Genomic DNA, 25,741 nt, shown 5'->3' on the forward strand with positions numbered 1-25,741 from the left:
CACAAGGAGTTATGGACATTGGTATCATTGGACCAGTCCATACACAGGAGGCCATAAAACTCACACTGTGTCCTGCTAATGGTGACTCCCCTTGCATTCCTGAGGGAGGGGGGAGTGTCCAGTTACCTGATCCCCTGCAAACTGGGATAAATAGTCAGCTCTTCTGACTATACTCGGATATTCTGTGGAGGACCAATTTCTATTAGAAGTTTATCCTGTGGTTTCCCCTTGCCTCCAGGGCTAGAAGGACTTTGCTTGGTATAGTATAGGACTTCTATATTTTTCCCTTTTATTTTAAAACTGTTTGTACTTGTTTTATCGTATGTCCTTTTTTGTAACATCTTGTTTTAAACTTGCACTGTTATACTTTTTATAATATTATAGTGTAAGAAGTATGAGAGTGGTGGCAGCAAGTTGTGTATGAGTTTGTGAGCGTTGGTTGGTCTTTGGGGTGCTGTGATGCTAGTCTGACCTGGGTGTCAGGTGTGTGAGACTGAGCAAGGGACCCTCTAGACAGCCACGCCTAAAGTCATGTGCGTCTGAAGTGGCGTAATCGTGACACTGGAATTTAAGCTTCATTGCAGTTGCCATGGGGCAATGCACTTGAAGCAGTTTTTAAAGGGGTTGGTCTTCATAGTTAGTTCAAAGTTAACTTTTAGTATTTTATAGTATGGATTTTAGCACATTTTCAATTCATCTTTATTTTTTATATTTCTTGTATTCCTGGCAGGTGCCATTTTGTGCTGTTATTAAAGGAGACATATCGTATAAAAATACAGAATGTACCAGTGAATTATACTCCTCTAAATATAGAAGGATTGTGCTTAAAAAAAGTTGTGTTTTAGACAGATTTATTGAGAAATTCCACCAAAACCACACTAGTCCCGCCCATCTGTTCCACTTCCTGCTTGCTGAATTCACTGGAGCCGGCAGCTGTCAGTACAAGGCACTGTAGGATAGGAACCAATCAGCAGCTAGGCTGATCTGTTAGGGAATTGAAGGCTGTCTTTGCTTGTGTGAGTGCGAGGCAGTGATTGGCTATCCCCCTCCTGCGGTGTTTCTGTTAGGGCACGCCCACCCTTCATTTGAAACAGAGAACTGATAGGATCTATAGGGAGCTCCAATAAAGGGGCCATCTTTACAGACAGGATTCATTTTTAGCCCAAAGTGAAACCAGCACCATATATTATTCATAATTGCCTTCAAAATTTTCCATTTATACAATATGTCTCCTTTAAGGCAAGCTTTGCATCCTGCCAAAATCTTTTTTGTACCAATATGGGTGGCCTGATACCCATGTCCATGCACAGAACAGAAAAGAAATAGCTGCACCTTCCACAATTAAGTTAAGCTCCACCAAATGTTAACACTAATGTATAAACAAGATAGAGGGGGAGAAATGTCTCCAGATAACGTGCAAATGAAGTATTTACATATATAGAAAGCAGCAAGGAATTAATATTATAACCTCATGTACAATGGTAATAGGATCACAATTGATTAATCACAGATGAATTTTCTTATATACATTTCTATTGTAAATATTGCTTGTAAAATTTCGCCCCCTTGTGGCCACTGTGTGAAATTTGTTTTTCTCTTAGTATGGCTAAATATCCGATTTAAAAACCGGCACACAGAGGGGGCGTGCTAGCCCTTGAAAAAGCTCCATTTAATGGGAGCGAAACACGCGTCGGGCAGAGCGGCTTGTTCTTTTTGGGGGGAGGTCGGGCTGCAGATGCGGGGGGCCTTCTACCTAATGGGGTGGGTTTGAGAGGGTGCACGAATACTGTGCAGTTTTAGGAGCGGGGGTATTTCGTCCTAGGGACAAGGGAGGCTTTACTATAGTGGATGGTGGGGCGACTTACAAATGCTGTGGTGGTTGGGCAGAAATACATAATGTACAGAGGAAAGTGCTTGAAAGATATGTTTGTATTAGGAGTGCTGTAGTAAAAGCACTCCAATAAGCACTGGGACGTTCTACATATATTGGGGTGGCTGAGTGGGCAATGCTAACTCTCAGATGAGACTGCTCAAGAATATTTTGTAAAAGGAGCGCTGTAGTAAGCAGCAAGCACTGATCTTTTCCTGGATATACTGAGAAGTGGTTACAATTGTTGCTAATCTGATAAGGGACTTTCCCTATTACTTCTTAGGGCTTTGGCACACGGGGAGATTAGTCGCCTGCGACTAATCTCCCCAGATTGCCATCCCACCGGCGAAAATGTAAATCGCCGGTGGGATGGCATATGCGGTGGCGCAAGTTTCCTCTCAAGGCAACTTGCGCGATTTCACTGAAATCGCGCCGCCGCGTATGCCATCCCACCGGCGATTTACATTTTTGCCGGTGGGATGGCAATCCGGGGAGATTAGTCGCCCACGAAAAGGGAGTTTTGTTGCGGGCGACTAATCTCCCCGTGTGCCAGAGCCCTTAGTTGTAATTTGAAGTGGTGGAAACTCGATACAATTTATTTGCTCTACTGACTTGCAACACTGTTTTGAGATTTATGCCAGCCTCAGTAGATTCATAGTGTGTAATTGATGTTCCCTGGGAAATATTTGGATCGTTTGTATACCCCCTGCTATTTTTAAGTGGATTCTTTTTTGGATCTGATCACTAATAGTTACATAGTTACATAGGGTTGAAAAAAGACCAGTGTCCATCAAGTTCAACCCATCCAAGTAAAGCCAGCACACCTAACCCACACCTACCAATCTATACACTCACATGCATCAACTATAAATACAACCACTAGTACTAACTGTAGATATTAGTATCACAATAGCCTTGGATATTCTGATTGTTCAAGAACTCATCTAGGCCCCTCTTAAAGGCATTAACAGAATCTGCCATTACCACATCACTAGGAAGGGCATTCCACAACCTCACTGCCCTCACCGTGAAAAACCACCTACGCTGCTTCAAATGGAAGCTCCGTTCCTCTAATCTAAAGGGGTGACCTCTGGTGCGTTGATTGTTTTTATGGGAAAAAAGAACATCCCCCATCTGCCTATAATCCCCTCTAATGTACTTATACAGAGTAATCATGTCCCCTCGCAAGCGCCTCTTTTCCAGAGAAAACAGCCTCAACCTCGACAGTCTCACCTCATAGTTTAAATCTTCCATCGCCTTGACCAGTTTAGTTGCACGTCTCTGCACTCTCTCCAAATCATTAATATCCTTCTTAAGGACTGGAGCCCAAAACTGCACTGCATACTCAAGGTGAGGCCTTACCAGGGACCTTTAAAGGGGCAAAATTATGTTCTCATCCCTTGAGTCAGTGCCCTTTTTTATACAAGACAGCACTTTATTTGCTTTAGTAGCCACAGAATGACACTGTCTGGAAATAGACAATTTGTTATCAACAAAAACCCCTAGATCCTTCTCCATTAAGGAAACCCCCAACACACTACCATTCAGTAGATAGTTTGCGTTTATATTATTCCTACCAAAATGCATAACTTTGCACTTATCAACATTGAACCTCATTTTCCAGTTTGCTACCCAGTTTTCCAATTTTGTCAAATCGCTCTGCAAAGCGGCAGCATCCTGCATGGAACTTATAGTTTTGCACAATTTTGTGTCATCAGCAAAAATAGAAACAGTACTCTCTATGCCCTCCTCCAGGTCATTAATAAACAAGTTAAAAAGGAAAGGACCAAGGACTGACCCCTGTGGTACTCCACTAACCACACTGGTCCAATTAGAAAATGTTCCATTTACCACCACTCTTTGTACTCAGTCTTCAGCCAGTTCTCTATCCAATTACAAATATTATGTTCTAGGCCAGTGCTGTCCAACTTCTGTGGTACCGAGGGCCGGAATTTTTCCGACCTACGTGGTGGAGGGCCGATAATGGAAGCCAGTTTTGACCACTCCCCTTTTGAAACCGCACCCACTTGAAACCACACCCGTGTTATCACATGACCATACCGATATTAATGGTTGTAGTACAGCAAAAACCTGCCATACTCTGCCTGCCCTACCCTGCCTGTGTGTGCCATACTCTGCCTTCCCTACCCTTCCTGTGTGTGCCATACTCTGCCTTCCCTACCCTGCCTGTGTGTGCCATACTCTGCCTTCCCTACCCTGCCTGTGTGTGCCATACTCTGCCTTCCCTACCCTGCCTGTGTGTGCCATACTTTGACTGTGTGTGCCATTCTTGGCTGGTTTGTGCCATACTTGGTCTTTGTGTGCCATACTCTGCCTGCCCTATGCTGCCTGTGTGTGCCATACTCTGCTTGCCCTATGTATGGCACACACAGGCAGCATACAGTGACACAATGATGGCACTGCTCCTGCAGTCTGCACAATAACTATATATTAAAAACTTTTTAATTGCAGTACCACCTCAGTATATGTTCTTTTTGTAGTGTGCAGGGATTATTTGTTGGTTTCTACAGTCTGTCTGAGGTGTGAACAGGATAACAATGTGGGTGATTACAGCCTGAGCCTGATGTGTGAACCCTGCAGGGGGTGAACAATGCAGAGATTAAAAGGTGTGAACAACACAGGGGATTACATGTTTAAACAATACAGGGGGTTTACAGCCTGAATCTGAGGTGAGAACCATGCAGGGGGCCAGTTAATCACAGTACTGATACCATTTAAATCTTACACAAGAGTAAACCATCAAAGCAAAAATCCAAAATTAGGAAAAAAAGCTCCAGCAGATTAACTGCAAAACATTTATTATGGGTAGTGTTACCACTACCCATAATAAATGTTTTGCAGTTAATCTGCTGGAGCTTTTTTTCCTAATTTTGGATTTTTGCAGTTGTATTTGGTTGCAGCACAGAGCAACAACTAGGAGCTAAAGCATTTTTCGTAAGTACTTTATACAAAGTTCACCAATAATTTTTCATTTTTAAACCATCAAAGCAGCCAGACAGGTGGGGGGCCACACAGAGGGGGGTCGCGGGCCGCATGCGGCCCACAGGCCGCCAGTTGGACAGCACTGTTCTAGGCCAATATTCCTTAATTTGATCATTAACCTTCTGTGAGGTACTGTATCAAACGCTTTAGCAAAGTCCAAGTAGATGACATCAACTGCCATTCCAGCATCGAGGTTCCTACTCACCTCCTCATAAAAGGCGACTAAATTAGTCTGGCAAGATCTGTTACGCATAAAACCATGCTGGCACAAACTAATAGTATTGTGAACTGCAATGTATTCAAGTACCCTATCCCTTATTACCCCTTCCAAAATTTTTCCTACTACTGATGTCAGACTAACAGGCCTATAGTTTTCAGGCTGAGAACGGGATCCCTTTTAAATAACGGCACCACATTAGCAATCCGCTAGTCTTTCGGCACCATGCCAGACCTCAATGAATCCTGAAAAATTAAGTGAAGAGGTTTGGCAATCACAGCGCTCAGCTCATTTAATACCCTGGGATGAATCCCATCTGGCCCTGGACCTTTGTTTACCTTTACATGTTCAAGTCTCTTTTGAATTTCCTCCCGAGTGACCCATGCGTCAGTAGCTAAATTACTAGAACTGGGCATATTTAAAGGGAAGCCTTCATTAGCTGGCTCCTCAGATGTATAGACAGATGAAAAGTAAGAGTTCAAAATTTCAGCTTTTTCCCCGTTCTCATCAACCAACTTACCCCCCCATGATAATAAGGTTCCCACCCCTTCTTGCTTCATTTTTTTACTATTCACATAATTAAAAAATAATTTTGGATTCTTTTTACTCCTAGCTGCAATATCCCTTTCCATTTCTATTTTAGCTTGCTTGATAGCTTTTTTGCATGCTTTATTTGCTTCCTTGTACCTGATGAAAGTTTCTGCTGTCCCAGCTAACTTGAATGCCCTAAAAGCACGTCTTTTCTTACCAACCTCAACACTAACACCTTTATTCAGCCATAAGGGTTTTGCTTTGCGATGCCTCTCCTTGCTTACAAGGGGGATATACTGTTGCGTATACCTGCAAAGCAATGTTTTAAAGATGTTCCATTTTCCTTCTGTGTCTAACCCCATGAAAAGCCTTTCCCAGTTGACACATTGCAGAGATGCCCTTATACTGGCAAAGTCTGCACGTCTAAAATTGAGCGTTTTAGTTACTCCCTTATAGAGCTGTCTCTGCAGCATTATCTCAAAGGAGACCATGTTGTGATCACTGTTCCCCAGATGCTCACCCACACAAATGTTAGAGATGAGTTCATTATTATTAGATATCACCAGGTCCAAAATAGAGTCATTCCTAGTAGGTTCTTGAACCGCCTGAAATAAAAAGTTGTCATTTAGCATATTTACAAACCTACTAGCTTTTTCTGACTTAGCCACCCCATTACTCCAGTCAATGTCCGGATAATGTAAGTCCCCCATAATAACAACTTGACCCAGTTTTGAAGCCTCCTCCATTTGCAACAATAGCTGGGCCTCATCCCCCTCATCTATACGGGGTGGTTTATAGCATACACCAATGACCATTTTCTTTGTGACCTTCAGCCCTACTGAAATTTCTACCCAAAGAGATTCAACATTTTCATTGGTAATGTCTTTATTACATGGCTTTAAATCTGACTTTATGTAAAGACAAACCCCTCCACCCTTTTTAATCTCTCTGTCCCTCCTAAAAAGTGTATAACCATTTAAATTCACAGCCCAGTCGCATTTATCATCCCACCAGGTCTCAGTGATACCTATTAAATCATAATTTCAATACATGCAATAGCTTGCAGCTCCCCTAATTTACCCGACAAGCTACGCACATTAGCCAGCATGCAGCGGAGATTACTACTTCTCCCTCTGATGGTTACATTAGCTAATGGAGAGTTAGAGCTAAGGCAAATATGAGACTGTTTTTCTTGTAACGGAAGCTCCTTATCTGATAAACTATATTCCCCCCTCACTCCTCCCCCACAACCCTTTGCTAGTCCCCCTGCCCCGTTTACACTAATATTCCCATAGAACTCTAGCTCATCCACCCCCCACTTGTCTAGTTTAAACACTCCTCCAACCTCTTAACCATTCTCTCCCCTAGCACAGCAGACCCCCTTCCATTGAGGTGCAATCCGTCACGGCTGTATAGATTGTACCCCATGGAAAAGTCAGCCCAGTGCTCTAGGAACCCAAACCCTTCCTTCCTACACCAAGACTTTAGCCACGCATTTAGCTCCCTAAGCTCCCGCTGTCTCCCTAAACTTGCACGTGGCACCGGCAAAATTTCCGAAAAAATGACATTGGAGGACCTTTGCTTAATCTTAGAGCCTAGATCCCTGAACTCACTCTTTAAGGTCCCCCACATACCGTTCATTTTGTCGTTAGTACCGATATGTACCAAGACAGCCGGATCATGCCCAGCCCCTCCCAATAATGTGTCAACCCGATCAACCACATGCCGAACCCCGGCACCAGGAAGACAGCAAACTCTCTGGTTCAAGCGATCCGCTTGACAGATTACCCTGTCCACTTTCCTAATGATTGAATCCCCTATAACCACCATCTGTTTAGGCCTAGCTCTGCTCTCCTCCCCACCACTACTAGAGAAACTGGTCTCCCGGCTGTTAGGGAGATCAGCCTCATCAAGAACCGCCAGTCCAGAGTTCACACTCCAATCTTCTTCACACAATCTGGCAAATCTGTTGGGATGCGCAAACCCTGGAGCAGCCTCCCTTTTCCTTTTCCCCACACTAGATTTTCTAACTGTCACCCAGCTTACTGCCCTATCATCCTTTTGCTGCTCCCCTCCCCCCATACTATCTGACCTCGCTAGTTCTTGTTCAGTTAGCAAGAGACTTCTTTCAAGATTGTTAATCGAACGCAGTGTTGCAACGTGTTCCTCTAGAGCTCTAACGCGAGCCTCTAAAGTGGCAATTCGCTCACATCCACAACAGAGGTATGCACTTTGGAACTGTTGTTCCACAACTGCATACATGTGGCAGGCTGTGCACTGTGTCAGACCTTCAATGTTGCTACCACTCATTCTCCCAGTTACAAGAACAGTTAAACAAAAAAAGGTGAAAGGGCTTGTAGTAAATACCTTGTTTTACCTTGTTTTTAACTCCCTTAGTGTTTAACTCCTGAGTTTATAACTCCACTTACAGAGCCCCCACTAACTCCTGAGTTTATAACTCCACTTACAGAGCCCCCACTAACTCCTGAGTTTATAACTCCACTTACAGAGCCCCCACTAACTCCTGAGTTTATAACTCCACTTACAGAGCCCCCACTTAAAGAACAATCACTTACAGAGCACCTACCACCAGAGCAAGCTCCACTGGAGTGCCAGTGGTTCTATTTAAACAGTCTGTAAAGGTCAACTAATCAAACCCCACCCCCTCAAACTGAGGATAATTACAAAGGAATGTAACCTGCTGTATGCCTATGGATCCCACAAACGTTATAAATTAGCACCAAAAACAACAATTACTTTTGAAAAAAAAAATAAAACCCAACAGTTAAAAAAAAACCAAAAAAAACACAATGGTTTTGATAAAGTTACTAAAGAATACTTATCCCTTTTTTGTTGAAATGAAAGCAAGTTGATTCAACCAGCCACCAGCCTGTTAGTGAGTTTTTATTTTATAAAATATAAAGGTTATATTTTAACTTGTAATCGTCTAATACTCTTGACAACCAATTAACCTAACAATGTAATTAGATAACGGTGCATTGAATTGAAGTCTATTGGGGAACACCCGTTGGGGAGTTTCTTTTGCTGCTTTCTACCCATGTCCATGCAGTGGATGCAAAATTAGATGGTGAGGAGGGAGGGGGGATGTGAGGAATGCAGCAACATCTAAGAAGTTCTGAATTGAAAGTGAAAGTACATGTCTGCCATACCTCTGTGGGGGGGGAGGGGGGTATGGGTGTGTTAATAAAAATGACTGGGTTTTATGTTTAATTTAAAATGGGCGTTTATTATATAGCATTGTATGTCAGGGTGACAGGTCCACTTTAAAACAACTGCTGTGTGAGGCTACAAGTGTATTGTTTTTGTTACATTTTATTACTTCTCTTACTATTCAGGCCATCTCTTATTCATCTTCCAGTTTCTTATTTAAACCTCTGCCTGCGTAAACTAAACAAAAAGGTAAATATTTAAAAAAACCCTAAATAAATAAAAACTTATGTATGATAAGGCTATTTGCAACTGGTTTTAAAGTGCCCAACCACATTCTTCTATGGCTGCAAATAATGAGAGTTACTTGGCAGGTTGATGAAGTTGAAACTGTTTCCGCAGCATTGCTCACAACTTTATACAGAAATTGCAGCAATATGCTGCTGATGACTTGATCTTACAACCATCTGTCAGAATTGGAGCCAATGCTTATATAGGTGGCTTGCTTACACTCAAGTGCTTGTGCTCCTGCACACAAACAGTTATTTACTTTGAACATAAAATGACTGTTACCATTTCTGTTAAATTTAATTCTGCTGTGTTAATATCTTAGGTATGGCCCATAACATTTGAGCAATTAAATTAATTTACCTGTTGTGGTTTCTTCCTTGAGTTCTAGGTCTTTCTCTCATGTTCTGCCTTGGTTCCTAATCCCTTTTTACTTTACTTTATCGCCTTTGCTCTTACAATAATCCTGACTGCTCATATGATCCATTTGTTACTGACTCAGTTTCAAGTTCCTCATCTACCCTAGGCTCTGTGCTCATTAGATGATTCTTTGACACAATCCCCTTTGACTTAATTTAGCAATGTTAAACTCTAAATATCACTAATATATTTAAATATTTCCTAGCTTCTGAACAGTATCCTCTTTTTATGATAATGTCTGTGTCAAACCAGTTGGCTAAACTTAAACTGATCAGTTGACCTGGGGGCTGAAATGTGACAGCTCAACTCATGGCTCAGACAACTGGATAGCTAGAGTAGCGTGGCTTCATCCTGCTCATGTGGACCAATGATCACACACAATTTGTGTGTGTTGGGCAATAAATAATGAATAATGACTGAATAAACAGAGGCTAATCCCCCATTGCATAGGCTATTGAGTGCCATTACAATTTTACTTGTATTAGTCCAGAAAAACATAAATGAAGTTGGATAATTTTAGCAGATTATTATTCACAACTGTAGTGAAGAAGATGGGGGCACAATACTCACTAGAATAGTAGTAGAGACCAGTGCATTTTTTGGTATTCTTTCCTTATCCTAACTTAGTTGAAACTTGTTATAACAGATTTCCAGTGAGAAAATAGTTTGTTTTTTTAGCAAAATACACCTGTTAGCACTTTCTGTGTAGGGAGTAGTCTGCTTATTGCTGTGGTCTGTATCTGCACTATAGGCCTACAGAATGAAGCAGGTACCAAATTTCTTAAAATATACTATACATTTACTACAATATTTCTAATATCTCTCTTTATAGGCTAAGTACAAACCTGCCTTATACAATCATTAGCAAAATTCAAATAAAAGCACAGTATTAAGGCAAACAAAAAAAGGCAAACAGGGTAAAGACAGTTAAACAAGTTTGGTATAAGGGTGTTGTTTTGGCAAATCACCTAACTAAACAAAATTTCCTTGTTTATATAGTTCATTCTACTTTTTTTTTTTAATAGGTAATGTTTTATTGTTTTATAACGAACTACATCAAATCAAAAACAAAACAAAGAACAAAATTAACATAAGAGAAGTAAAACAGAATACCGGTCTGCGGTGGAATTAGGTACATGTTTGGTTTTGGTGATATTTACAGTTTGATTGTGGCCATAATAAAGTAATAAAGTATATCTGGTTGGTACGACTGTGACTGTGATTGCAATTATTCAGCTTCTATTCAAATATAGTAGGCGCAGTTTCTACGCCAAGGGTCTGCTTAGGAGATTAAGGTCATCAGTTTATGCTGGATGGGGCGTCACCTTTTACATCAAGGAGCCCTGTCTACCTAGACCTGCCTCCCACCATGGGCTCCAGAGTTTTTCAAATTTCTTTTGGGAACCTCTGGTTAATAGGGTGAGCTTAATGAGGGGCAGGATTTGATTTACCAGAGTAATCCAGCTTTGAATTGTGGGGGGTTTGGGTCCCATCCAAGTCATTGCAATGAGTTTTCTTGCATAGTATAAGAGAGATCTGTATCTGGTTCTGGCATGGTTGGTACTTATTAGTTCATCTATGACTCCCAGTATACACACTTGGGGCGTTAGCAGCCTAGGGAACTCTAATTTGTCTGCTAGGATGTTCATGACCTCACCTTGAGTGCTAGGTTCCATGCTTTTCTTGGAGTTGTCATTACTGCTGTTCATTCTACTTTTTAAATAAAAGCTGTCCAACAGCATGTTATAATGATCTGCATCAAGAAAGCCCAGTGCATTACATTCTAGTTGTTGCTGAGCTATAGCATCCCAAAATTTTGTCTTGGGCATACTGATATTTTAGGTGAACAGTTAAAAGGCTAATGAGACATCCCTGATCTAGTTGATTCCTAAATTGAAACTAAATTCTGTGTATCAACCCAAAGTCAAAACTTCTCATTGGTAATCCCTAGAGTTAAGTTTTACAACTAGCTTAAAGGAGAGGGAAAAGTAAAAACTAAGTAAAGGTGGCCATACACGGGCCGATTCTAGCTGCCGATATAGGTCCCTTAGATCGATTTGGCAGCTAATCGGCCCGTGTAAGGGCACTAACGTCAGGCCTGTCCTGCTGATATCTGGCCTGAAATCTGGCAGATATCGATCGTGCAGGCTAAAAAAATTAGTCGGATTGGGGACCGCATCGGCTCGTTGATCCCTGAACCTATACTTTTCCTATATGCCCCAGGGCAAATCAACCAAATTAGCCTGGATTCTCCCGATATCGCCCACCCATAGGTGGGGGACATCGGGAGAAGATCTGCTCGCTTGGCGACATCGCCAACCGAGTGGATCTGAAGGTGTATGGCCATTTTAAGCTTTATCAGAAAGGTAATAGCTTTCCTCAGTTATTAAAACATTTGCGTTATTTAGCCTCATTGAAAATGAATGGAACAATGGAATTCCAGCGAGACTTACTCTGTTGCACCTTTTTCTAAAATCATTCGAGAAGAAAAGTCGCACAAGTTTTGTCACGGTTATTTTTTTCACATCTTTATGAACTCAAATTTTGATAAACCTGCCCCTTAAATGATTCAAATTCAACCATATGTATTATACATAAACTTTTATTAATTCTTCTTAAAGGGGAGATAGCAAAACAGGGTCATGTATTTGTAGCTATCAGAGTAATGTAAAGGTTGCAACATTTGCACCAGATCTAGTAATCCATGGAAACTAATTAGTGGGTAGAATTTAGGCTAATGTCAGACGAGGCGTCAGGCATATATTTTCGGCAAGCGGAAAAGTTCTTGCCGAAAATACAGCCATCTGCGGATGACAATTGATTGGTTGCCCTGGGCAACATCACCGGTAATGCTTCACTACACTTTTTACACAGCATGATAAATATACCCCATGTCACCCCTAAGCCAATTTCAATAGAATAAGGACTGGGGTTTAGATATAAGCATTACGAAAAATGCCAGTTAACTACAGAGGTGTTTAGAAATGGTTCATTGTTTTATATGGAGAAGGTAGAAGGAAAGGCTAATAAAGAGTTAATCTCAAGCTGCAGGCATATCTACAGTTGTCTCAATAGTGCCCTTAAGTCTCCCCATATTTCTCCCGTTCAGATGATCAGAAGCCAGACAGGAAGAAAAAACGCTGAGCTGTGTAAAGAAAGTTCCCATAATGCCTCACTCCTGCACAGACACCCAGACCAAGTGAACATGCTCAGTTAATTAGACTATGGGGGACACTTACTAATACACGAACGCTCAGAGCGTATTTTCTTTTCGGCGACTTTTTTGTATTTTGCGACAAAATCGTATTGTTGCGCCGAGTACGAAAGTTTCGGATTCATTCAAGCTTCGGAATCGTGACTTTCCTTGGGCCAGGTTGGAGCTGCAGAGTGCCATTGATTCCTATGGGAGGCTTCCAAAATCATGCACAGAAGGATCAAAGTCGGAAAGGTTTTCCTGCATTTTACGATCGTTCGGTAAGAAAATGTCGTGACTTTCAGATCGCCAATACAATATTATCGTGACTAATACGAGTTTTTCGTAAGCATATTTGTGATCTTTGCGATCTTAAGAAATTATCGTATCCAATCCGAATTTATCCCATTCGGGATTCGAACTTGTGTTTTAATGAATGTGGCCCTAAGAGTCAGCTTCCTAAGGTGGGGAGTGAGTTCTTAGCATTCTTGAGGGAGGGGGGAGCAGCAGAGAGGAGAGAGCTGAAAGCTGCGTGTCTGGCAGAGGAAAACTGACACAACTAATCTTTTTACAGAGAAGTCAGTGCAGCATTTCTGTGAGTGCTTATGGCTGTATTTATATAGACCTTTCTGATAAAGCTTACTTTAAGACCATTTTTGAATTGCTGACAGTGTAATATGGCAGTCATCTAAATTACATATTTTCAATGATTATTTTCATACAATTATACATTGTCAGCGCACTTCCAAGCACAGCAGCTGCATCCCTTTTCCTTTTTTTTTTTGCCAGCCAATTAACTAGTTTAGCTGTTTTTGTGTGTCCCCCATCGATAACATCATTGCCTATGACTAGTCTGGCACATCAATAACCTTCAATCAATTTTGAGTCATTACTTGCCTAGTAAATGTACAAGTAGTAGAATTTACCTTATAACTGCGTGACCATACAAAGGCACAAGTATGTAGGCTGAGTACCTTTATGTTAGTCACAGAGATGCAAGGTGCTCTCAAATATGATTTATAGTTGTCATTAGGGTAGCACTATGTTTAGACATTCTTGGATATAGCAAACACTGTATTTAATAAAAAAAAAAAAGGGGGTCTGTGCTTAAAATTAACTGCCCTGAAACCCATGCAACAATAAAGATCACGGAATCTATTTTATTGTGTCATACTTGTGGCACTTTCTATAACAAATGTCTCTGTCACAAGGCTCTGACTATATTGGTTCAAAGGCAGGGCATTTTCAGTGGTTCCCCATTTAAAAAAAAAAAAAAAACATGAATTAAACTGCCAATCTGTATGTATGTATGTATATTTTATTTATAAAGCACTACTTATGTATGCAGGGGGTTATTTAAATAATAATAGATAAATACAAGTATATTAATATTCTTACAAGTATAATAATAAATACAAGGCACAGTTGCAATAAGTTAAAAATCAAAGAGACAAGAGGATGGAGGTCCCTGCCCCAAAGAGCTTACAATCTAAATAAGCTCTCTAAACAATCTCTAATAATAAACATGTCATATCAATATAAAATACACATGAAGATGGAGACAGCTGTGATCAGGATGTTGGGCTCTCCAATAATTGCACAGCTGTTAAACAGCCTGCAGGTGGAATTGTATTAGAAATTCCTCTGGGCACATTCCATTACAATTTACCACTTTTGGTACCAAGAATTGCTGTTTTGACAGTAACCCTCTAAAGGTCAAACCACAATGAGAGTTTCAAATGCAGTTCCACTTTACCCATGGGTAGTTAGTTGGTCTCTTGCATTCTCTTGCCTGTGTAGCAATGTCAGCCTACCCTGAACATGAAGGCTGACACTGCTGCCCCTGGTGAATTAATTTGTCGCGCAGACAGCAAAACATTCACTGCAGAGGAGAGTGGAATCGAAACTTAGTCTGCACTAAATGTGAAACCTGTAAAATAGAAACTGAGGTTGCACAATAAGGGCGGGGGATAGGACGTCGCAGCCTTGGCGAGTCACGTGACCCAAAGCCTGCCCAAACAGCGCTCGGATGAATGTTTGTTAATAGGGTTATAGGTTGCAGAAGAGAAGCCGATACAAACCCAAGGCAGATTCACAGTCTCTCAAGCTACTCAGCCTGGTACTAAAAAGAAGCTTGCAATTGCAAGGAGGGAGGGGCGAGCATGTAATGTGGGTGAGAGAAAGCATGTTTTAGCTGGGCGCTAACAATAAGCAGCAGTGGGATTTGTATAAATAATGAGATCATATTTCTGGGAAGCGTCTGGCGAAGGCGCACTGACACTTAGCTGAGCAAACTGCCGTTGTTGCACTGCTTACTGTTGTGGCCTGAGATTCTGAAGCATTTGGAACCAGTGACGTATTGCCTGGCGGTGCCAAGTTGCTCTCTCTTACTTCTCTGATCCAGGCAGAAGCAATGGTCAAATGGGCTGTGTTTGGGACTGCTGCCGTCTCTGTTACGCTTCTTATTGTAAGCATTGTACTGCTATTGACCCACACCTTCATGGATATAGTAGAGGGGCAGGTCAAGCAGGTAAGATTCTTGATTTTGGTGATAAGACGCAAAGTATATTTGGTGTCGCATTCGCTAATACTCTAACAGCATCCTGAGCCTTTTCAGCTTTTATTCACTCTGAATGATCTAATGAGTGTTTTCCGCCTGCAAGTAAATGGGAGGCGGGGTTGGTGAAATACACCAGCAGAAAATATGCCCAAAATTGCACAAGAAGGGACAAGAATGAATGTATTGGTATTATACAGCTGATAAGAGAATAGATATGCTACATCATACATACATGCTACATTTAGACTCCTAAAAATCAGAATAGCAGATAGCTCTGGTATTTTGAGCTAAAAAAAAAAGTTATGGATTGATGAAGCAGGGCAAGGCACACAGGTTAAGTATATAAACATGAGTGACAATCTCCACAGTATACCTGCTGAACGTCAAAAAGAGGTGCTTTAGCAATGAATTGAGGAGATAACTTAAAGGTAAACTAATTTGCTGTATGTCTTATATTCGCAACTTTTAAGTCTTCATTTTTAATTTCAATAGTTTGTTTTTAAATATTTGTCTTCCTCTTCTACCACCTTAAAGCTTTAAAGGAAAGGTTTTTAACCCCCCCCCCCCAACCAAAAAAAAACTTTTGCTCTGTTTTACAGGAAATCTTGCTTAAAGGAAAACTAAAGGTGGCCATACACGGTAAGATCCGCTGTTTTGGTGAGGTCACCAACTGAGTGGATCTTCCCCCGTTATACCCACCTAAGGAGGGTGATATCGGGCCCTAGGGCCAAACGATTGAATTACGACGACAGATATAGGGGGCTGTCGGACTGAGGACCACATCAACGCTCCTATGTGGTCCCCGAACCGGCAGGAAAATCAACCTGCCAATTGATAACTGGCTGATTTTCGTACAGATATTAATTGGGTAGGCCTGTCAGGGGGGCCTCATACAAGGGCAGATAAGCTGCAGAATCGTTCTAAAGGACTCAAATTGGCAACTTGCCCGTGTATGGCCACCTTGAAGCTTACAGAAGTAGGGCGAAATGCTGAACATTACGGTTTGTGCATCTGTACCAGCCCAAGGCAACCACAGCCCTTTAGAAGGGAAGGTCTGTGCATCCAAAGATGCCCCCAGTAACTCCTTATCATCTTTTCTGCTGATTCACAACACATGCTCTGTGCTGCTGTCAGTTCTCTGAGCTTAGGAACTGACACACAATATACTGCCTATATAGAATATAAATGTCATGATACAAGGCTGATTACAAATTAATTTATTAATGATTATTTATTATTCATTTATTGAGCTCAGAAACCAGAGCAATCAGCCCTGTAGCATCAGCTTATATAACAGATGAGCCTCATTTCCTGCTTGACAATTTGTGACAACCCCTAAGTTTAGCTTCTGAACAGCTGCCCAGAGTACACTGAAAATGACAGTCCTATAAAAATATGTAAAAAACGTGAGTTTCTGTAACAGGCCTGGATCATTACTGCTATAGAGATACTTAAAGAAGAAGGAAAAGCTAAGTCACTTGGGGGTGCCAAAATGTTAGGAACCCCCAAGTGACTTGAATCGCTTACCTTTTACCCCGGGCTGGTGCCCCTGTATAGAGAGAACAGCACCAGCCCGGGGTACCTGCAGCGCTTCCTCCTTCCTTCTTCGCCGCACGTGCATGCGCAGTAGAGTGGAAAGCCGAACTTTAACAGAGAAGTCTGCTTTTTCACTCTACTGCACAAACGCCGGACTCGGAGTCGCAGTTAAACGAAGGCGGAAGGAGGAAGCGCATCGCCCCAGGTGCCCCGGGCTGGTGCTGTTTTCTCTTAACAGGGGCACCAGCCCGGGGTACAAGGTAAGCGATTCAAGTCACTTGGGGGTGCTTAACATTTTAGCATCCCCAAGTGACTTAGCCTTTCCTTCCCCTTTAACCTTTAGTCTGGTGCAGTAACTTCACTATAAAAAATATGGCATCTTAAGCCATATTAATTTTTGAGTTATGTTCTTCTTTAAATATATTGAAATATTTATGTTGCACTGTCTTGTATTTACCAATCTCTTCCAGGCAATTGTTCTAAAAAATGAATCGGAAGTTTTTGAGGACTGGGCTAATCCCCCACCACCAGTTTACATGCAGTTCTACTTTTTCAATGTTACAAACCCACTGGAGGTACTGAGTGGAGAAAAGCCATTTGTCGATGAAATAGGGCCGTATACTTATAGGCAAGTAAAATGCTCTGCAATGGTATTTTTTAATGTATTCAGGTATTTTGATTGCCTTAAAAGAAGTTACAGTAGATGTAACATTTTTTAATCATTTTTTTATGATATTTAAACTCGCATACGGAGCAGTGGGGAGAGGTCCCCATTGCTCCGTATGGGAGCAAAATTTTGGTGCGGCGGGGCAGCATGCCTGCCCTAAATCTGTGCCACCCTAGCCCTGGGCCTTGTGGCCTCACCACGAATCCGGGCCTGGAACCAGCAAGTTACACTGTGACTTCAAATAATACTACAAAAAATGTTAAATGAACAACAAGGATTGCAGTACAAAACATTAGGACTAAAGGGCCCTAATTGCAAGAGCATCTGTTACTTAAAGCAGAATGCAAAGTAAAACCACAGAAGTGGTAGTTTCATGGGTACCGCCAGTGAGCCTAATTCACATTTTGCCTTTCCATAATTAAAGCACCCTCTTGGGGTTCTCAACTGTAGATCATTTCAGTGTTTTATCTCATTCCCAGTTATCCCTTGCAAAAGTATTATACCATGCCTGCCTTTTGTGGCCAAATTTGAGAAGGAGATAACATGTGGTGGCTCATTACAACAAGGTATTATGGGCTGGTTCATTTTTTGTGAAAAGGGAGAAACAGCCTTTAGGCTGATGCCACACGCGGCGTAGGGCTGATTTTTTCGGCAAGCGGAAAAACGCTTGCCGAAAAATCAGCCCTACGCCTGCTACTTGTGCCTGCACCCGAATGAATGGGATACGCTCGGGTGCAGGCACAAGTAGGAGGCGTAGGGCTGAATTTTCGGCAAGCGTTTATCCGCTTGCCGAAAATTTCAGCCCTACGCCTCGTGTGGCATTAGCCTTAGAAAGTTAGTGATTAAGCTCAGTTGGGAGTGCCCAAAGAACACCACCAGCGCTTTTTCATTTTAATGAGCCATTACACCTTATATGTGTATAACCATGAGGTCACACTGTTCAGTAGACCTCTGGTGTTCATAATTGGGGTGATTTACCTTTCGGAATGTAAAAAATTGTGCAAGATAAATATGGCAAATTGCAACATTTTAAGAAATATACAGAAATGTCATCAAAAGGGACACATAATACACAAGCATGGGGTCTTGTTTGCAGAGGCTGAGTTGGCAGCCGAGAAAATTCACTGCACTATTCTTCATTTGGAGTCCGTATATATCACATACTGACCAAACTGTTCAGTAGACCTCTGGCATTCATATTTTGTATGATTTGCCATTATATGTAAAAAATTGTGTTAAAGGCAGCAAATAGCAATGTCAAAACTGCAAAGTTTGTGCGAGATAAATGTGGCCAATTGCAACAATTTTAGCATTTTTTTTTTTTTTAATTTCTGAAAATTGGCTAACTTTAGGACAGCTTTGTAGATTGGAACTTTGATGTAGAAAGGCAACTTTACCCATGTGAGATTCATCAGAATGTGTACTTTCCAAAAACATATGGTTTTCAGGGGGCACCTTACTTTTTTACAGCTTTTACCACATGTAAAACTGCCCGTGTGTTTATGAATTAGGTAATTGTAAGCCATGAAATTAGTATGCACTTCGGTATATTTTGAGGTCTCTAAGTGCAATGTACTTTTTGATAAGCCTATGTACATTGGGCATCAACTGTTCAGTAGACCTCTGGTGTTTATATTTAGGGTGTTTTATATTGGTACCTAATGACCTGTATTAGATAAGATGCTGCAAAGTTGAAGTCTTGAGGTGATTTTTGGAAGTTTCATCAAATCGTCAATTTTAGGAAAGCTTTGTGGCTTGATACTTTGGTGTAGAAAGACATGAACCAATTTTGGATTCAGGAAAATGTGTACTTTCCAAAAATATATGGCTTTCTGCGGTGAGCTTACTTTTTTGGAGCTTTAGCCCACATAAAATGAAGTAAATGTGTTAATTTTGCAGTAGCTGAAATTACAAGAATGATAGATCATATTGGGGATTTACATTTTGGGGTCCCTACATGCCTTGCACTTAGGTTAACATATAACACATTGGACCCCTAGCATTCATATTTAGGGTGTTTTATCTTTGTACATAATGATATATGTGAGAGATAAGATGATGTAGACTGGAAGCTTTGAAATTATTTTTCAAAAATCTCACAAATTTTTATTAAAAAAAAAAAAAAAAAGAATAGGAAAGCATTGCAACTTGGTTATTTGGAGTAGAAAGACTATTGTGGATTCCTCAGAATCTGTTCTTTCCAAAAATGTATAGTTTTCTAGGCTACTGGAAGTGGAATATTTGGCCTTGAAATCTAAGTATGCAGTTTTCTGGAGCAGTGCTTAGGTATGTAGACCTTGTTGTGTTGCATTTAACTGATTTAATGGCAGCTGCAGAAATGATACTGAAGAAACTGATAACCAAAGAGAATGTTAACATCAGGATGACTGCACAATTGGTAAAGTGTTAATTTTTAATTATGATTTCAGAAATCTAATTATATATACATTATGAATGATCATTAACACCACAACCTTTCACTGTTTGTAAAGATAATAGACGGGACCACAGAGTTCCAGTAATCTGATGCCTAATATTTCAATTATCTTTTAGGGTGACCTGCAATGTTGCACTAAACAAACATGTCTTGTGTTTTACCAAGCAGCTACTAGAATGTCATTCTAAATGCTTGCCTTCAGCTGATTGTTGCAGACAGCTGCCTTTCTTGCACCACATGCTTCCTAAGGAAAGGAGCACACTGTACGCTGTCTCCACTGGTGTAGATCCGCCAGCGAGTGTCTGCAATTGTGCTGAGACACAAAAGAGAAAAAATTGTGAGAAAAAGTGCTCAAATTTGGCCTTTGTGAATCCATAGATTCACAAGATGTCCTGCAATAAATACATTTTCCAAAAATTAATATGTTATTACCACATTTTGGCCAAAATATGTAAGCTCACATGCTATGTCAAGGCCCCTCATTTAACATGAGTCATATTCTGCCTACTCTGTACTAAATATTCCAGGGCTGGTGAGTTGGTTCATAATCCTTCGACTCCGAGTCTGACTCCAGGTACCCAAATTTGCTGCCAGGGCTATGGAGTGCATACATAAATTATTCAGTTGCGACTCCTCAGTTTATGGGGCCTCCGACTCCAGGTACACAAAATTGCTTCCGACTCCACAGCCCTAAAATATTGATGCGCATTTGAAAACATTTTTAATCATTAAACCCTTAGCAACAACATGCATTATATGTGACTGGGTGGTAGAGTTTCAGATAGAAATACATTAGATAAGTAAGATTTGTAAGGCTTCTGTCTCATCCCTTTAACATCAGCCTTTTATAAAATCCACACGATGTATGAATAATTACATCAGTTCCTGAGCATGCTAGTGTAGCAACAATACATATGTATGTATGTATGTATCTATATCTTTATTTATAAAGCGCTACTTATGTACGCAGCGCTGTACAGTAGAATACATTAATACAATATAGCTCTTAGTACAAGTTGATCCAGGGACTGGTCCGATTGCCATCTTGGAGTCAGGAATTTTTTCCCCTCTGCTGCAAATTAGAGAGGCTTCAGATGGGGTTTTTTGCCTTCCTCTGGATCAACTACTAGTTAAGCAGGTTATATATAGGCATTATGGTTGAACGTGATGGACGTATGTCTTTTTTTCAACCCAACTTACTATGTTACTATGTTACAAACGGGGTACAGGTATCGGACCCCTTATCCGGAAACCCGTTATCCAGAAAGCTCCGAATTACGGAAAGCCCGTCTCCCATAGACTCCATTATAAGCAAATAATTCAGAATTTTAAAACCGATTTCCTTTTTTTATGTAGAAATAAAACAGAACCTTGTAATTGATCCCAACTAAGATATAAATAATCCTTATTGGATGCAAAACAATCCTATTGGGTTTAATTAATGTTTTATTAATTTTTTAGTAGACTTAAGGTATGGAGATCCAAATTACGGAAAGACCCCTTATCCGGAATACCCTTGGTCCCGAGCATTCTGGATAATGGGTCCTATACCTGTATTAAGATAATAGATAAATACAAAGTATTACAACAATTAAATAAAATATACAGTTGCAATAAGATAAGAGTCAAAGACACAAGAGGATGGAGGTCCCTGCCCCGTAGAGCTTACAATTTAGATGGGAGGGTAACTTACTGACACAAATAGGCAAATATAAGTGCTGTAGGTAACAGTGGGAGACATTACAATATAAGTGCTAGTTCCCAGTTTCAGGTGCTGGGTAAGTGAATCTATTTCACAATACCACCTATTACATTTCTATTCAAAATATTGGTATTTTTCCTGCTGGGTTCAGGGATTATTGGGAAATTGCAACAAAATGAACACTCTAATTAAAAGTAAAATTGGTCTTAGGTTAGCAATTAAATTTACCAAGGGTTGCCCAACAATGTGGTACCACCCCCAGTGAATATTTTCCTTTAAAATAACCTGTACTGATACCTGCTAAGATGAAAAAGTTTGACTTAATTATTTTACATGAAAAGATTTAGTAAACCCAGGGCTCTTATGATTTAAAAAGTGCCTTGTTTATAAATAAGCTGCTTTTGAGCCATGGGGTCAGCCATTTAAGTTGAATAGGGGAATGTCACACAAGGTTGTTTCAGGTTGAGAATGAGCCCCTCTGGATTTTACCTGTGAAGCACATGAGTATACACTCTCACAACAAAATCTGTTCAATGTGTCTGCACACATGTTAGCGGATGCCAGTGGAGTGGCTGTTTTCCGGGAAACATCCCCATTTGGCATTACCCTAAAAGGGCAAATGTTTAGACTATCGATAACAGATAAACGTGTGAAATGCACCACATTTAGTTCTTACACAGAGAGTTAAATGGTATCAGTGCCATTTATGGCTCACTAAAGGACTATAGAAATAAAACCTTTCTTATTTAGACAACAACAAGAGATCCTCTGCACTCACCCATTATCAATATATATAGGACATTAAGACATTCTGTGCATTAAGCTACTAAGAAATGCCCTCCCCTTTAAACAAAACAGGGATTATTTGTCCATACATTGCAATATACTTCAAGCTGGCTACGTCAAAGTCATCCCTTCTGGCCAGTCCTACACTGACTTATGCGATTCATTACGAATTCTACTGCTTTAATATATGTTTAGCAAAGGGACTAAGTTTTACCTGCAACTTACTTGCTTTCAAGGTTAAAACCCCGATATGGTTGCCTTTTTATTAGCTTCACTGGGATCACCTGACTGTAGCTGGGAAGGGTGGGACCTACAACATGGAACTCATATAAAATATTACATTTGTTGTAATTTGTTGTATTTCTAAGTGTTGGATCAACAGGTATAAATGTTAATCATAAAAAGTATTTTTACTGGTCTTTGAACTGACACTTTGGGCTGTTTTTACAAAACATGTTAAAGTTTATGTATTTTTTTAGCACTTTCCTCTTTTCTTTTTTTTTAAATTAAGAAAATTTTAAACTGTGTGTACTTTATTTCAGCAGCTCCTGCAAAGGTGACATGGTAAACTGTTGTGGGAATCAGTAATGCTTTTATGTTACCCTTCATTTTATTGTATTTATTGTTTTATATTACTAGGGAATATCGACCAAGAGAAAACATTACATTTTCTGTCAATGGGACTGAAGTATCTGCTGTCACTCCTAAAACCTATGTATTTGAACCAGAAAAGTCTATTGGAGACCCCAAAGTAGACTTAATACGAACAGTGAATATTCCTCTTGTGGTAAGTTTTTCATATTTTTTTATATTAACTTTATCTTATTTTTAACGTTTCCCATCTAAACTGGTCAGACTTAATTATTCTTTACTTTGATGGTGCTCAGAAGGTAGTGTTGGCCACCATCACATATTCAATTATCCAGAATTATAGAAGAAAATGTTGTGAATTTTCCCTCAGTGAAATCCAATTTCTTTTGTTTTATTGTGAATCTGTAAAACATTCCTACTAAGCATTTTTTATGTATTAATATATATAATTGTGTTGATTTACAAAATGTGGACAAGGTGCAAAGAAACCACAGTCGGGTATTACAAATCTTTTTTTTTTTAAAAAAAACAAAAAAAGAGAGAGTGCATAAGGAAAAACTACCGTAGCATATCCCCAATGGTATAAATCTATGAGAGTTTTCCCTTGTGCGCTCCCACATTTTTATAAGCACTTCATGGTTGTGTTTAAAGCTGAGGATTCTACACGACTGAGAGCTGCCTTCTTTTGGTTTTGAGTAGTGGTCAGTGGTCATTTACTTACCGCAAATGCACTGTGCACATTTCATATACAGTCGCCATATTTTTTTTCTCACAGTGCAATATTTTTTCCCATAATTCCAGTCTCATTAAATTCAGGAAGGGGAGATTTGCCTGCCGCAAATCTGGCTAGTGCACCAAAATTTGCAAACTTTTCTATGCCACAGTTGTACAGAAAATCTGATCTGGGGCTTGTCATCAACATGACATGTACAAGAACAGTTAATGGGCATTCACATATATGTTCTTTTCTTGTGTGTTAAATTTGAGACACATCAACTGAATTACCTCAGTCTCAAGGCGAAAATTTAGTATAAGGCAGCTTTGCATTCCTGAGTATGTGCTTTATGCATTTACTATTCCAGTGTACACAAACTACAGTGCAGGTTTGAGAAGATTAGAGGAGAAAACGTTCGGTGTGACATAAACCTTAGTCTATGTTTAGGGTGCCCACAGTACCCTCTACACTATTATATAATCGATTCTAAATACATAGTTACCAAGTTGGGTTGAAAATAGGCAGAAGTCCATCAAGTTCCCTTCCAAGTGAACCTAGCATACACACAAACCTATACTGACCCATCTATACACTAACATACATAAACTTTATATACCAACATCAATATTAATTGTAGATTTTAGGAACACAATAGCCTTGGATATTATGCTTGTTCAAGAAATCATCCATAGCATACTTAAAGGCATCAACAGAACCTGCTATCGCAAGGTATTCCACAACCTCATTGCCCTCTATGTGAAAAACCACCTACGCTGCTTCAAATGAAAGTTCCGTTCCTCTAATCTAAAGGGGGTGACCTTTGGTGCAATGATTCTTTTTATGGGAAAAAGAACATCCCCTCTCTGCCTATAAATGATGTACATAGTATTCATGTCCCCTCAAAAGCCCACTCATAAGCGCCTTTTTTCCAGAGATAACAACCCCAACCATGACAGTCTAACCTTATAGTTCAAATCTTCCATCCCCTTTACCAGTTTAATTGCCCAAATTCTCAAGGTGAGGCCTTACCAGAGACCTATAAAGAGGCAAAATTATGTTTTCATCCCTTGAGTCAATGCCCTTTTTTAAGCAAAACAACACTTTGCTTTAGTAGTCACTGAATCTACAAAAATCCCCAAATCCTTCTCAATTAAAGGAGAACTACACCCCCCGGGCTGTAAAAGCCCCCTTGACTAGCACTGCCTTGACCCCCCTTACCTCTCCCTTATGGCATAGATTCTAACTTTAAAAGCTGTCCTTGAAAAATTGGAACACCAGATGTCCACTGAACAGTTTGATGCCCACTGTACATAGGTTTATCAAAGCACATAACCCCCAAATATACCTTGTGCACATTACTTTCATGGCTTACCTTTACCTAATTCATAAACATTTCAGAAAATCGCCTAAAAATGTATTTTGCCGCATTTATCTCACACAATTTCTTGCATACAAAGGCAAATCACCCCAAATAGGAACACCAGAGGTCCACTGAACAGTTTGATGCCATATATGCATAGATATACCAAACTATGTGGCATACAGGGGCACCCAAATAAAAATAGGGCATATGAATTTTCACAAACGCTCCGGCTCGTGCAGTTTTTGCACCCGGTTTGTGTATTATGTGCCATAAGACCCCCTAACAGTATGGAGACCCTAGAAAACCATATATTTTCCAAAAATACACATTCTGACAAAACAAAAATGGGTAAATACATCTTTCTACTGCAAACTACAAAGCTATGCTATGCTAAACAGAACAGTTTTTATAACATTTCTGAAAATTGTCACAAAGCTTGCATTTTGCCCCATTATGTACCCCCACATTTCATAACGTACCAACATAAAACACTCTAAATATGAACGCCAGGGGTCTACTGAACAGTTTGATGCTCTATATGCATAGATTTACCAAACTATGTGGTGTATAGAGGCACCCAAATTGAAATACAACAGACAAAATGTCCATGTGCAAAGACAAGTAACAAAGAACAATGTAAAATGCAATAAAATTGCTAAAATCCAAAAAAAAACTAAAATCAATGTGTTTTTTT

The 25,741-nt window shown here is 40.2% G+C and overlaps 1 protein-coding gene across 1 annotated transcript in view; it reads left to right on the forward strand.

The window, feature by feature from the left end:
• The first annotated feature begins 14,782 nt into the window (after positions 1-14,782).
• scarb2 (scavenger receptor class B member 2) overlaps positions 14,783-25,741 on the forward strand; it is a 31,986-nt gene continuing 21,027 nt past the window's right edge. The window contains 3 exon segments of the mRNA NM_001016557.2: positions 14,783-15,220; positions 17,257-17,414; positions 23,018-23,165. Coding sequence (NP_001016557.1) covers positions 15,104-15,220; positions 17,257-17,414; positions 23,018-23,165 — 423 coding nt within the window. The 5' untranslated portion in view covers positions 14,783-15,103.

Source organism: Xenopus tropicalis, chromosome 1, assembly GCF_000004195.4.
Source record: "Xenopus tropicalis strain Nigerian chromosome 1, UCB_Xtro_10.0, whole genome shotgun sequence".
Taxonomy (NCBI): domain Eukaryota; kingdom Metazoa; phylum Chordata; class Amphibia; order Anura; family Pipidae; genus Xenopus; species Xenopus tropicalis.